Source organism: Propithecus coquereli, unplaced genomic scaffold (genome assembly GCF_000956105.1).
Source record: "Propithecus coquereli isolate 6110/MARCELLA unplaced genomic scaffold, Pcoq_1.0 Scaffold3, whole genome shotgun sequence".
In the NCBI taxonomy this organism is placed as follows: domain Eukaryota; kingdom Metazoa; phylum Chordata; class Mammalia; order Primates; family Indriidae; genus Propithecus; species Propithecus coquereli.
This window is the reverse complement of record NW_012148618.1, coordinates 8,003,085-8,018,742: the sequence shown is the minus strand read 5'-3', so window position 1 is coordinate 8,018,742 and position 15,658 is coordinate 8,003,085. Positions and strand designations below refer to the sequence as shown.

At 35.7% G+C, this 15,658-nt stretch overlaps 1 protein-coding gene across 1 annotated transcript in view; it reads right to left on the bottom strand.

Annotated features, from left to right (window-relative positions):
• LOC105814274 (chromosome unknown open reading frame, human C15orf41) overlaps window positions 1–15,658 on the bottom strand; it is a 218,334-nt gene that overhangs the window by 153,731 nt on the left and 48,945 nt on the right. The window contains exons 2-4 of the mRNA XM_012649182.1: window positions 8,258–8,303; window positions 7,303–7,367; window positions 809–869 (exon numbers count right to left, since the gene is read on the bottom strand). Of these exons, the coding sequence (XP_012504636.1) occupies window positions 809–869; window positions 7,303–7,367; window positions 8,258–8,303 (172 nt within the window). The remainder of the gene's footprint in view (window positions 1–808; window positions 870–7,302; window positions 7,368–8,257; window positions 8,304–15,658) is intronic.

Sequence of the window (15,658 nt, the reverse complement as noted above, 5' to 3'; positions counted from 1 at the left end):
TGCAACATGAAAACAGTGTACATTTCATTCCACCCCTATGAGGTTTGCATAAGCAGTTCCAAGTCAGACTAAATATTGTATTTCTCTTATTACAGTGGATAAATATTTTAAAGTTTAGAAATTAAATATTTTATTTTTTTGGTATGTTCTCTGCAACTATTATGAACTTTTACAGCTTCTTCATTCATGGGAAATCTGTTGGGTTTCCTTTTTTAAACGTAAGGCTGTTATTTGTTTCCCCAAACAGAAGCAGATCAGAGTTAACAAATAAGTTCAATAAATCACTTTATACTTGGTGTTAATAAGAACACTATGCTTTTTCATGTAAAGAAAGAGACTTTTCTGTAAGGCATGTATCCTTTATTATAAAAGTGTGCTAAGAGAAAAAACAAACCAAGTAAATACTATATGTATATAATTTCTCTCTTCATTTTTATAACAGCACAGATTTTCTTGGCATCCATCTCTTCACTTGACACAGGTATTTCTCATACTAAATTAAAACAACATATCCTAGGAAGAGCACGTCCTGAGCTGTTTGGTTAAAATTTTCCACAAAATAAGAAACCAAGCTGTTTATACATTTGCCTTAAAAGAAGTACACTAATTATGTCAACTGATTTATTACTACATGAAGTTCTTTGTCCAATTATTAAAAGTACAGAGAGATCAGGGAGAGATTTAAATGTCTAACGCATCTCAAAATCTTTTTTTTTTTTTAAGTTAATTACAACTCTAAGCAAAGTTACTCTAGATAGGCCCCTTAGGTTTTATGCAGGTTTTAATAAAATCATAACAATAACATTACCTCATTGGCCAGCTCCAGGAGCACTGGGGCAGCTCCATTTTTCACCACTCCATTCAGGTACCTAGACAAGACAAAGCCAAGTGGCAATGCCGTAACAAGAAAAGGCCAGCATAGACTTGTCAGCATCCCGTGTGTATACGTTTCTCCTGGGCAAATGCCACGCTCAACTCTAGTTAAAGTATGCTACTGTCATAGCAAAGCATTGAAGGGAAAAGGATAACAAAAACAACTTACCTTAAAATCCCTGGCAACTAAGTAACTGAAGTTGGGGGCAAGAGGTATGAGCACATAGGTATCCCTTGTTTTCACCTCTAAACACATAAAGTGAACACAGAGGTGATTTCCAAGGAACTATCTGTATTACTCTGGCTTTGTCTAAACCACAGACAACCATTACGTGAAAAGGAAATAAGATTACTTCTGTACTTTCAAAAAAGCATCCACCACGTACTCATCTCACCTGTTTCTTTGCCTCTGCTTCATAAGGCTACCTGACACCTTATTAAGAAAAAAATGGAATAGACCTGTCATCAGTGGGTCAGCACACCTTTGATAGGCGAAACAAGCTGTCATCTTATCTGCCCTGGATTTCTGTAATAACCTCCATCTTTCTTCATCTCCTAACTTCACTGAAAAAATAAAAAACAAACAAACAAAATTCCCCAAATCCGTCGCAGACATGGAAGCCGGGATATATTTTTTATTTGAATGTGCCATTCTCCCCTTTAAAACACTCCAAAGGCCCCACATTAAATCTCAAGATTAAATTATAACCCCTTAACAGATCTTGTAAGGTTCTTTACAATCTGATTCCTACCTGCTCTACTCTGCCAGCCTTATCTCTAGTCACTGTGCTCCACTCCTACCCTTCGCCTGGATAACTCATGATTCAGCTCAAATGTCACCTTTTTTAATTCACCACCAAGACTAAGTTAAGTGCCGCTCATATGCAATCAAGGAGCACCCTATACATCTCTCAACCACGTACACAGCATACTGTATTTGCCTACTTGTCTACCTCGAACCCACCCCCCACTGTAATGTTGAAAGCCTCATGAGGATTGGGAAATTATATTTCATTCAACTTATTATGCCTAGCACGATTCTTAGTTTATAGTAGGTGATCACATAATACAAATACATATTTTTTCTTTAATAAATGAATAATTAAATAATTTTTTAAACCATATTAGACAAGAAAGTAGAATCAGGTATGGACATTTTCCCTACAGTATATTGTTTGAGTGAGTAAGTTCAGGATATTTGTCTAGAGTAAAAAACAAAGTCAACAGGTGAGGTCTTTCATCTAACTGCCAGGAACAGACACTAAATTATAATATTTTACAAGTTACTTATAAAGATACATAATTTTCCTGTAAGCAAAGTGGGAAAAAAGCAAATTATTCAAGATGGGGAAGAGCCCATGGATCATTATAACTTCAAAATAATTCCAACAAATCCATTTTCCACCTATTGGGGCCATTCTTGAATGTATTATTTAGGAAACTAACTGGGAAACAAGGACTGTCAGAGGCAAGAAGAAAAAAATAAACCAAGGCGATGTGGTTTAAAGAACAGCTGTATCAGTCATTATCCTGGTAATGACCAACGAAGTACTTCTATCAAGTTTAAAGAAACAGGAGATGGTCAAACAATAACAACTCCCTATATCTAGATAGTCTATATAATATTCAGAGTATGACCACACTTAATATAGTGGAAATTCCTAATTATAAGGGTTAGTGAAGCTTCTCAGTAGGTCACATAAAGAGAAGCCAAACCCCAGGGCCCTGATAAAACCCATCTGTGCTCTCTTAGCTGATAAACAATAAAGCTTAGAAATGGAACCCTGATCCAAGGCCTACTGAGGTGCCTCATATGTTGAAAAGGGTAGATCTGCTCTGAATGTGTGTGTTGCCCAATTTCTTCCCCACCTATAACCCACAACACTTCAAAAATGTTAGGGAAAAAAATTAAGTTTAATTTGAGGTTGTATTTATTTTTTCTGGGAAGTTTAATTCCCCCACATCAAAGTGACATATGAGGCTTTATTTAAATTTTCAGATATGCAATCAAAAGGACATACTAATTACAGAAAATATTCAGTAAACACATTATCAGAAACTTCTAATGCTACTTTTCTCTGATTCCTCATAGCATCCTGTGCAAACTTACAGCACTGCACTTTCCACACTGGTATAATGGTTTGTTTCCTCTCCAACTAGCCTGGAAGCTCCTTGGGGTAGGGTTAGGTGAATGACGATTGAACCCTCATCCAACAGATCCCTGGAAAAGTTGTGAATTGTAATCGGGATATAAAGATGTCATCCTGAACACTCCATTAAGGTGACCAGGGCTCCATTCCTGATGCCTATTTGCCAATTAAAATTCCGTTATACAGAAGCTATATGTCATCCTCTAGCTTTACCATGAGAGGACTCACATGTATAGTCTATGAGTGAAGTCATTCTTAAAAGATCCTCAGAGAAGGCCCACTTTATGATGTTTTTTGAGTATGAAAGATCCACTACCACCTAAGATTAAAATAATAACATGTACCTATTTCAAATGTAAGGCAAAGTTACTTGATCTTTAATATTTTCAAAATAATTTTAACAATAAAACTTCAAAAACCTACCAAAATTCTATGCCAAGCTTACATCTAAACCTACCAAAATTCTATGCCAAGCTTACATCAAGATTCCTTTCCTGAATCTCGGGAGCCCATCCCCACTGCCACCGCCATCAGACTCCCACTCACCGGAACCACACTAACAGCTGACTTCAGAGGCTTCCCTGCTTCCAGGTGCTCACATGACGACTGCCTATCCTTTCATACTGCCACAGAATGATCTTCCCAACATGAAAATGTGACTGGACTACTCCTTTCTTAAAATCTGCCACTGGGTCCACACTGCCTAATAAAAAAAATACAATCCTACTCCTTTGAACAAGACCTTCAGCACCTGCCTACCTTTTCAGGCTCATCTTGCTCCTCTCCATGTGTTCTCCATGCCCTGGCTCAGGAGCATCCCCAGCTCTGTCACTGACCACTTTCTCTCAGCTTGGAATGCCCACTCCTTCCTAACAAACTAGGAAAGGCAACTCTTTTACTTCTAGACTGTAGGTATTCAAGTTGCACTGGATACCTATCGTTGTTGGAACTCCCACAGCACTCTGTGTAGACATACCTGTTAGCACTTCTCTTGTTGCATTTTACAGATTTACGTACATAGCTCTTTTCCCACTAAACGGAACAGTTGAAGGCACATACTGTGTCTTATTCACATTTGCACAGTCAATGGGATATAGTGCAAAGTAAATGGTGCTAATTGAACAAAAAAAGGTTCAAATTTTCAGAAACTACTTTTTATCACGGACTGTCAATATCATATTTAAACCAATCATTTTTCCATGTGAACATCTGAATGAAATTCAATTGATCTGATTCTCTAAAGCTATTAAAGCTGGCCCCCTCAGCCAAGGTGTTGGGAGAAGGGAGGAGATGGGAGAAAATACGTCTAATACATTGACGCGGACTTGCAAATCTGACCCACCACGTGTGTGCGCACATATGCCCATGTGCACCAATTTAGGCGCACCTAAATAAATTTTACCAAGAATGTTTCCTGTTTGGAAATAAAATGGTATTAGTACAGTGAAAAGAATAGAGAATTGTTTTCCAAATGAACACTCGAGCTATGTGTCTATAAATATACAACATGGAAAACTAAGGAAATTTCCTCAATAATTCAAAAGCCTGAGAAAACATTTTCTACTGCTATCTGGATATTATGTAGTTTCAGTTAACCATGATGGAATCACATTAAATACAGACTTTGAATCCTTAATTAACATCATCTCAATGCTAGTAAGAATGCTGAGAGACAGAAATTTTTTTATACTGCTAGTAGGAATATAACCAGTACAACATTTGTAGACAGTATTTTGGCAACATATAATAAATTTTTTAAATGTTTGTACCAGTAATTACATATATAGAAATATTAAGAAACTAATCCAAAATGCAGATTCATGCATCAAGATGTTTACCACAGTATTATTTACAATATCAGATCATCGGAAAGATGTGTTCAACAGAGAAATAATTCAGTAAATTATAATACTTTCATATGATGAAGTAAGGCAATCAGTAAAATGTTTATGAAAATCTTTTTACAAAGTAATACTGTGTCATATACATTTTTCCAAATATAAAATTCAAGATTCACAAGAGCTTACACAGTATGACCTCATCTATAAAAAAATGGGCTGACAAAAGACTAGAATGAAAAACACCAGTAGATATCTCTGAGTGGCACAATTAAGGGCAGTCATTCATTCCTTCTTTATACATCACAAATGTACTTAATTTTCACAATGGGTGGTATTACTTTATAAAAGAAAAAATTATTATTAATATTTTCAAACTGCTTAAATATGTTTTGATGTAACACAATTGCTCTTTATTCTAATCAGCTGGGAACCAAACATTTTAAGGCCAATTTACCTTAGCACAAACAGGGACATTCGACCTGCTAAAAAAGAGGCTAGTAAGGTCAATCCGTCTGAAAGGTAACAATATGGCCTGTCCCCAAGCACAAAGTGCAGGGTGGAAAGTCAGGGAGCAGGCTGGTGAAGCAAGGAAGTGGTCAGAATGCTTTCTTCTGAGACCGTCCATTATAATCTAACTTCATGTTTTTGTTTCAAATGCTGTAACTCTTTGAAATAATTAAGATTTTCCTATTTCAACACATTTAAAGAAATACAAATATATTTCTGTATTCCCACTCAACTGTTCAGCACTGAGTAACCATACTTAAAGATTTTTATTTGTGGCCTAAACTACCTGTCTCAGATAATCCAACAAAAGTATGCTCATACTGCAATAATTAAATATACCATCTAATGAAACTAAGATTTTAAAATACAGCATTTAGTGATCTTAGAAATCATCTACTTAATGAGTATCAGAGGGCAGCCCCATCACCTGTTTAGTGGACCTCCAAATTTCTATGCTCTGTTTTCCTCTGTTTACGTTACAAGGCGTTACAATCTGAATATAAAACCATACTTTTATATGACAGCCTAGGACTATAATGTTTCCAGACAAGCATGTATTTTTTTTTTTTTTTTGGCATGTAAATAAGTTTTCAGTCTTTCTTTGGAGGATCTGGATGCCAAAGCAGTTGGAGGAATCACAGCACTTCATGGGCCATTCTTAATTTTATGTGTACGATTTAGGTTATGACTTTAATTTAAATGTTAATTTCACCAAGGAGGTTATGACTTTTGTATAAATCAATTCAAACTTTACAGAGACTTGTTTAGAGAAGAGCTCTACTAGACACAGAAGTGTGTGTGTCTATGTGTAGCATGTGCATGTACCTTTCTTTAATAGATACTACTACTGAAAACAAAACATATATTTTACCACATATGGCAGAGTGAATAATTTTCTAAAAAATCTAACTTCAATAACTTTCTGTTTAATATCCACTTCTCAATTCTAAAAAAAAAAAAAATGACTTTACAGAAACATGACACCAATATTTTATCCACATATTTATTTCATTCATAAAATTTTCATGCATAAAAATCATTCATCTAAAATCAGTGGTGTCACTCTCAACAGAAAAGGTTGATCTGTCAATCTTAAGTGTAATAATTTAAGAGCATATTTCAAACAGTTTTCCTTCTCAATGTGCCCTTGAAATATTTAAGAAACCAACTAACAATTTCTAATGCAAACTATTAGCATTTAGTGTTACAAATTATTCAGTCATAACACAATGAGACAAATTTAAGAATTTAAAAAAAATTCAGAGCTATTTTAAAGATTCTATTTGTTTCAGAACAAGAGGTTGAAAACTATTTATAATAAATTAGGCTGAAATTAAAATATCCTCTGGATTCTATGCTGTTGATTTAATACCTAAGATTTTCTTTTAAAAATACAAAGCCCCTTTAAAATGTGACAGTTATACATTAAGTCTCCATATGTCCGTACTTGATATGTCTTTCTTTTTCATTTCTAAAATGGATATCCCAATATCTATGATATAATATACAACTACATCAAAATTCAATCTTATTTTTCCAACTTGCTAATCTCAAATAAGAAATAAATAAAAATCTGAGGACTTTCACAAATATACATGTAGATATATGTGTATATGAGCATATGCATTTAGACAAGATATGTACTCATAATAAGTTTCAAGCAACCAACTGAAGTTTCATAATATTGAACCACATCTCACATAGTATATGTATACATACACACGAGTCAACACAGGCTTATCACATTATTTAGATCTGCCAAACAAAGCATTTGAAAACTCATTCCAAAATACACTAAAAGTTTTAAATAACACACTTAAAATGTCTTGGGCTATGATATAGAAAATTAATTTAATATCCTAATTTATTCATAATTATTATTACAATTAATAGGTACTATGATACCCTCTAGTGGGGCAGGAAGGTCATACCTCTGGTAATAACTTTCAATCGCTTCTGAAGTATGATGTTTGGCATGTGTTCTTTTAATATGCTTCTGAAATAAAACAAAAAAAAACTTTATGTTGTGTCACAGATCAGGTTCAAAACAAGAATGACATATTTCTTGATCCCAACGACTAGCATATAGGGCAAACTGAATAATAGCTTGGGGATTTTGGTGGTGGCAGGACTTTTTTTTCCTTCTACTCTCTGAACCTATTCATTTTAATCTCTATTGCTTGGCTGGGATGTCTTCAGACTGTACCACAAGGTACAGTGTATATGTAAAAGCCAACAGGGTCATAGTAATTGAATCTAAATAAGTTTGCTTAGGGCTACAGAGGGCAAAGAAAAACTTGTTCCCTCTTTCAACCTTTGTATTAATTTTTCCTCGATTCAATTCCATCTAAGTCCTCTGCACTCTAGTTTTACAATCCAATTGCCATTTTTAACCAGGAAGAACATTGCTTAAAAACAACTTATTTGAAAACTACAAAAAGTAATTCCATAGAGACTTGCCACTTGACTGACACCTGTCATCTCATGATAAATGACTCCATTTTCTGCCTTTCTTGCCTTCTGCCACTCCGGCAATGGTCATTTATCATCATCTCTGTCAGCAATGGAAAGCAGCACTGACAGTGCAAGTCAGCAAACATTTAGCACATGGAACCACGCAACACAGGGAAATTATTATTGTCAGAATAATAATGGTTTAGCATAATTTATTACAGGTCCACCAAATAAGCAAAGGCTAGATGTTATTAGACAGATGGATGGGTAGGCTTGGCAGGCCTCCACCGAGACGCAGGCGGTGCTTGATGTGGAAAGGAGAACATCCTCCAACCCAATCAGAGAGCTGGCAGTTCAATTACAAAGAAATAAAGGGACATTCATCATTCAATTAGGCACCTGTCAACCCTCACAAAGGAGAAAACTTCTAACCTGGTACTCCTGGGAGAAGATGCTCAGCAGAGTGGCCTGCGATTGACTGGAACAAATAAAAGAAGGACAAAGTTAATTACTGGAGTGCACGGCAAAGAAACAAAAGAGAAAGGAGCTTCAAAGGTAGGGCTGCTGCCCTGTAATCTAACAGAACATGAAAACAAGTGTGGAAAAGTTGTTCCAGATGAACACCTCAAACAAAGGCTTCCTGCTGCTAGGTCAAGGAGAGAGAAAAAGGGAAAGGGGAAAATATGGATGGTCTCAAAGCAATATCATATTATTTGGATTTTTTTAAATTTTAGAATGATTGTAAATCATATCTGTAGCATGCAGTGGTGTTAAAAGGGACCACAAGAAAGCAAGTCTTATTTCCATTAATAAATGATAGGGCTCAATTCTATAAATAGTAGAGAACATGCCGTTCATTCATTGACAACATTCTGAAATTTATTTTGTCAGCAGACAGGTATCCTCCTCTGTAGCTATTCCAGATGCAGGGGAAAAACTGTGGTGCTTACTAGAAGTAGCACAGAGACCACTGGAACATTCCCATTGATACCGGCGTGCTTTGAAAAGAGAAGCTTTCACAGCAGGAAGCGGGGTCCTTGGAGTGAGTCATTCCCAAAGACTACTATAAGCCTTATTCATCTAAGATTCCACACAAGGTCAAACACCTGGCAATGAAGAAACTTGGAAAATGTTCTTCCCAAGGGGGAATTTTCCTTGCAACTGTTAACATTTCGAAACAGAAAGGAATTTCTCTTTCTCTAAAAAGGAATCAATATCCCACTGCTACTTTTTTGATAAGATATACCTTATCTACCTTATCCTATCTTGAAAACAATTATTTCTATTTTTTCTACTAAATGCTACCTGAATGGATAATACTTTAAATAATTCAACTTTTATAGTATGTCAAAGTATTGTAAATAATTAAAATTTATTTATTTATGAATGAAACCTCTTAAGCTCATCACAGGTACTTTGGGAGTGCAAAATAAAAATGACACCATATTTGTGTACTCACTCTATTAGTGTTGTCATCTTCTGGACCTTTCCACCCTTACCAAATTACAGGAGTAGTTTAAAAAAAAAATACCCTAAATGGTCACCAAGGAAAACTGATACATTATTAAAGGACTATTTCAATAACTCAAAAGTACAGAGAAATGATTGAATACAATTATACATTCATTACAGGCTGATTTTTTCAATTACGCATTAAAATTGGAAACCCCTTTTAGAGCCAATTTTAGATACAAAATCTTCCTATTTTGCCTGGTTGGCCTGAGCTTAACATAAAAATCACATAACCTCATAGGGTTGCTGACAATAATCTTCTGAAAAAACATGGCAACATGAAGCCCAGATCTTTGTAAACTACTTAATGAGTGAATATGTTAGATATGTATGTGCACGTTAAAGACCCCTCCTCATTGTACAGCAAAATACATTTATGTTATTAATCATTTAATGGTACACAAAATGTCAGTCTCTATGTTTCAAGAAATATGATGAAAATAAATTTGTTTGGAATCAGCAAGTCAGGGACCAATAACTAATGAAGAGGAAACTGAATTACAAATAAAATAAAATGTAATTGTAGATGCCCAGGATAGGAAGACTAAGAGACAGTTGGAGAAATAAGTTCAAGAATAAATAATTCAAAGTGAATATTTGGTCAGGAGTTGAGAGTACTGTACAAACCAAGGATGAGACAATGTTTAGCTAGAAAACTAGGATAAGACAATGCCTTCAACCAGAAAAATGTCTTCAAACTGCTTAGAATTCAATTTCAGCTAAAACCATGGACAGAGCCTATGAAGCAACCCAGTTTTTCTGTGGCCAAGAGGGTTAGAGAGAAGATTCTAGCTTACACTGGGAGTAAAAACTGGCTAGAACTCAAAAGAGAAAATGATCTACATGATAACAACAGAAAGACTTGGGTCCAAAATACTTTGGTTTTGTTTGATTTAACAAAGCTGCAAAGAACTAAATGACCTTTTGCTAGCTAGTTTGCTAGTTTGCCAATCATCTGTTCCTGTATATGCTACCCTTATAGAAGAATGTTCTGAATAAATGTCACACCACAAAGAGCAGGAAAGTAGTTTTAGTGCAACCATGATACTGACTCCAGTGTGTATTATTTGTACTTTCTTCCAACGTATTACTGCTAAGAATGGATACCAGAGGGAAAGACTGGGCAGAAGGGTGGGAAGCAGAGTCACATGATCCCAAGGACATAGTATCTCTACCCTTCCCCTACCGCACCCTCCTCCAGTGTTTGATTTGTTTTGGCCAAAGGCAGCAGAACCTATGATATAAATTCAACACACAGAATATGGTTGCAGCTAAAGAGGAGAGGAGAAAATGATTCTGCGCAACTAAAAGGTCTATCTTAAACACCAATCAATCAGTCAACAGTATTCACTATACATCTACAATTTCCCAAGGTAACGAGTATGGGGAAATATGCCACCAAAAAAAAAAAATTAAATAAGGTGGGCAGGAGTTGACTTAGAAGAAAGTTTCAACATACACACAAAAAAGGGGCAAAAATAAAAAAAAAATATGCTGCCAAGTACTCACATATTTTTTAGGGAACTAGTAAATCATACCCTGAATCTTCCCATATTAATTACATCATGTAGCATATATGGTATTTTAAATTCGTATATTCAAAATTCCAGTCATTTAATTTGCACCAAATATTCAAGATGTATTATTAAAACCTCATCATAACAGTATTGCTTGTACTTTTTTTCCCATGCTACCTTCCCAGATTAAGCTCCTCACCCTGCAGCTATCCAAGCAAAGAAGAGCTTGTGGATAGACCATAGAATGGCTATGTAAATCCTTGCCCAAGCCTGGGACAACAGCAGCCGTGGGGCAGCAATGTGGAAACAAGCATGAGGATAAAGGCAACACACCAAAGATGGCGGGATGGAAGATCGAAGGAGCTGGAATCCCTGAGGACACCGTTGAGCTGCTCAAACAACCATGGAATTGAACTGACCAGCTTCCATACTTCTTATTTCGAGTATTAATACATGTCTTTTTTTTTGTAACCTCAAAAACAAAGGAATAAAACTCCGCCCAGGTTTCTGTGTTTCCTGGTAAGAAGGAGGCATGATGGAGGGAGGGCTTTGAGATAAGGTGCTCCATAATGATGACACATGGATGGGATGGAACATTTGAAAGGAGTTGTCCACTCCCACACTTCCCAATTCTCTTCTTAGCTGGCAGCTATATTTGGCTTCCCTAAAATTGTTCCTCTGTCACTGTGTTACCAAATTGATGTGCCTAGAGATCACAAATTGGTGTGCTATTTTCCCATGTAGATTTGTAAACATTGATGGGGTACTCCTCTCATTTTATATTGCATTGAACATTCTTCAAATGCCACGTATATAAACAGACAATAAACTAGTTCCACATATGACATTTAACTCAGTGTGCCCCCAAGCCCACCCGGCTAAAATATTCCATAACCTGAAGGAACATCAGAGGATTGGGTGAGTGCAGCAGATACTAAGAGCAGAGCTTAGCACAGACATAGTTGCAATGCAACATTCATACAAGGGTGAGGTCCTGGTGGTCCCAGATGGAGACCTAAAGCAAGTAGAACCTTAAGAAGGAAAAAGACATCACACATTTCATGTTCTTCTTCTCAAATGTGTAACCTCTGAAAATGAGCATAAAGAAGCAAATACCTTTAATTTTAAACATCCTTTGCCATAGAATCTAGAAAACTTAAATGTCTACACTCCACTGGCCTCGAAATTCTCTAAGCCAAATAAATAGTGCTTCTGGAGTTTGGGAAGTAGCAAACCAATTAAAGAGAGATAAAGCAAGATACTCCTACAAAGCATTAGGCTTGGACACCTCACAGGTGCAAGACACAACCTCTCAGTCTATGAAAGAATACAATGGAACACTGGCTCTGTGTAGTTAATAACTCAGAGTGCTAGTCAAGGAATATTTTTTATCAATATAAAAGCTATGCAGCTTCCCTCTTAACCAACCCCCCCCCACACACACACACCCTTACACAAAAGTTTGAAATGTAGAGCCATTTTCTTCCTCTAAAATCAAAATGTTCAACAAGACAGCACGGCTTGATACACAATATCACAAACTTTACTTACTTTTCAGGAACACAAAATGCAAAATGGAAAAGAACCTGAGAAGAGAGATTACTGATACTCTGGGAAATTATTGAGGGGAAAAAAGAGGAAAATCCACAAACTAAATTCAAGAATAGAGAAAAATATATCCATCTTATCCCCTAACTCCATGCCTTCTCTTCCCAATTTCCAATTTCATATCAAGGATACAGACATTTTATGCCTAATGATAGCAAATATCCCCGTAAAAGACTATATAGATGGCAGCATGAAGCTCAATAGTAATCGACTATCAAAAAAAAAAGTTCCTGAAAACTGAAGTTCAAATATACAACTGTCCCCTGATATCCATCACCGGGCGATTGGTTCCCAGACCTTCTTGGATACCCAAATCTGAAGATGTTCAAGTCCTTTATATAAAATGGTATAGTATTTGCATATAAACCTACACACATCCTCCTGTATACTTTAAATTCTCTCCTGATTAATTATAATACCTAATACAATGTAAATGCTGTGTAAATAGTTGTTATACTGTATTGATTTTGTTTGTATTATTTTTATTGCTGTATTGTTATTTTCATTGTTTTTTAATTCAACTATTTTCAATCTGCTCTTGGTTGAACGTGCCAATGTGGAACTGTGGATATGGAGGGCAACCAATATGTGAAAAAAGTGATTACTATCCCAGGCTCTTAACTAATTTTGCTGGTAAACTAATATACACTCAAAATAGCTCTGTAACTACTCTGCACTTGATGCTATACTGAGGATTTTATTTTATTCTCACAACTCTCTGAGGTAGGTACTACTACTGTCTTATTTTAAAGATGGGGAAATGAAGGAAGAGAAGTTAAGTAAAATATACAATTAAACATTTAGGTAAGTGGTAGTGCTGGGAATCCAAATCCAAATCCAATTTCATAATTCAAACTCTTAATCCCAATGTTAATCTGCCTTACTAATAGCTTCCAGAAATAGGTTCTACAAATCATGTATGTTAATATCCCTGGTTTAAGCATTTATATGACGTTACATTATTACACTCCAAACAACCCTGAAGGTGGGGCATGTAGCTTTTTTAACAGAAAACTGAAGTCACAGGAGGCCAAGTGTTTTGACCAAACTCCATGGCCTTAGACAATATTCTCTTTTTTAAAAATCAAATTGCAGTTTTCCTTTAATTAACTTCATAAAAAAAAACACTGTTCTTTTATGTGTTGAAAGATAAAGGAACTACTGACTGCAAGAAACAGTCAAGGATTAAAAGACTGTGTGGTAATTTCCATTATTCGTCCTGCAGCTAAGGTATGTTTTAACCACCACTACTGGCTGAAGTGACTCTATCTGATTGCATATGTGCCTTTTGCTCAAGTGCTATTTATTTCATATAAAGCAGCTTTAAATCCTTCCCCAAACAGGGCAGGTATAAATAACCCAATCAATCTTCTCTATAGAGGACAACATCCTCCACAGTGTTAATTTTATAAAATAACATTTAATGAAGAGTTTCCTAGTTATAAAATAGTGCATATTCTGTATAAAATCCACATGTCCACTGTTAGGATTCATTCTGGTCCATAACTCTCTTGCATTCATATACACACAAATAAACATTTAAAAATTGTTTCAGGGCCGGGCGCAGTGGCTCACACCTGTAATCCTAGCACTCTGGGAGGCTGAGGCGGGCGGATTGTTTGAGCTCAGGAGTTCGAGACCAGTCTGAGCAAGAGTGAGACCGCATCTCTACCAAAAAAATAGAAAGAAATGATCTGGACAACTAAACATATATACAGAAAAAATTAGCCGGGCATGGTGGCACACGCCTGTAGTCCCAGCTACTCGGGAGGCTGAGGCAGTAGGATCGCTTGAGCCCAGGAGTTTGAGGTTGCTATGAGCTAGGCTGACACCATGGCACTCTAGCCCAGGCAACAGAGTGAGACTCTGTCTAAAAAAAAAAAAATTGTTTTAAACATACCTTTTTGTAACATGCCTCCTTTACATAAGATACTAACATTTATCTATGCCATTACATATTCCTCTTTTAAATTATTTTTATTGTCAATAAAACCCACAAAACCCCACATGGAACAAAGGCATGGCCCAACAAATTAATATGAATATTAAGAAAACCAAAACAAAACCATACAACCACTTAAGTCAACAAAAAGAACGCTGCCAGCATTCCAAAAGACATCCTATCCAATCACCATGCCTTCCCTCTCACAAATAAAAAAATTCTCCTGATCATTTCTTGCTTTTCTTCAGTTTTACCACCTAAATACGTACCCCTAGGTTCTATAGTTAGCTATGCCTGTTTGCAAACTTTACATTAGGTGCATTACACAGTATACACTCTCGTACATCTGGCTTCTTCCACGCAATGATGTGTCTGTGAGAATCATCCATGTTAATATAACTACATTTAATTCATTTTCATTGCTATATAGCATATTCTATTGTATAAGTACATGCCAAATTTATCTATTCTATTGTGAATATTGCTGCTGTGAACTCACAAGTCTCTTGGGGTACATTTGCACATTTCTGATAGGTACATATGTAGGAGTAGAATCCTGGCTTATCTGACATGCAAATATCTACTTTAGTAAACACAGTCAAACAATTTTTCAAGTGTCTATAACAAGTTTAACCCCCCACCAACTCTACCGAAGTGATCCCATTGCTGTACATCCTTGTCACATTTTCTCCCAGTCCACAGCTTGCGTTCTCATTTCTTCACGGTGGCTTTTGAATTGTAGAAGTTTTTTATTTTGATGAAGCTCAAATTATTAATTATTTCATTTTGTTTGAATACTTTCTGTGTATTGTCTAAGAAATCTTTGCATACCCACACTCTTAAAGATATCTTCATATTTTCTTTTAGAACATTAATACTGTTGGCTTTTAAGTTTAGGCCTATTATCTATCTTGAATTAATTTTATGTGTTAAGGCAGGTGTCATAGTTTTCGTTATTTTCACACAAATATACAATTGACCACATACTATTTGCCCACTGCATTATGTTTGTGCCTCCAACGAAATCAAATATCTAAGAATCTATTTTGGGATTTTCAATCTATTCCACTGATTTATATGTTTACCTTTACAAGATACCACACCATTTTGATTACTGTATCTAAATCATGTATATTTATTATAAGTACTGACATATTCAGGTTTAAATCCATCATTTCACTAAAGGCTAACTGTCTTACCTACTATATATATCTTTTCTCTTTTCCTGTGTTCTTTACAATTGATTTAATACTT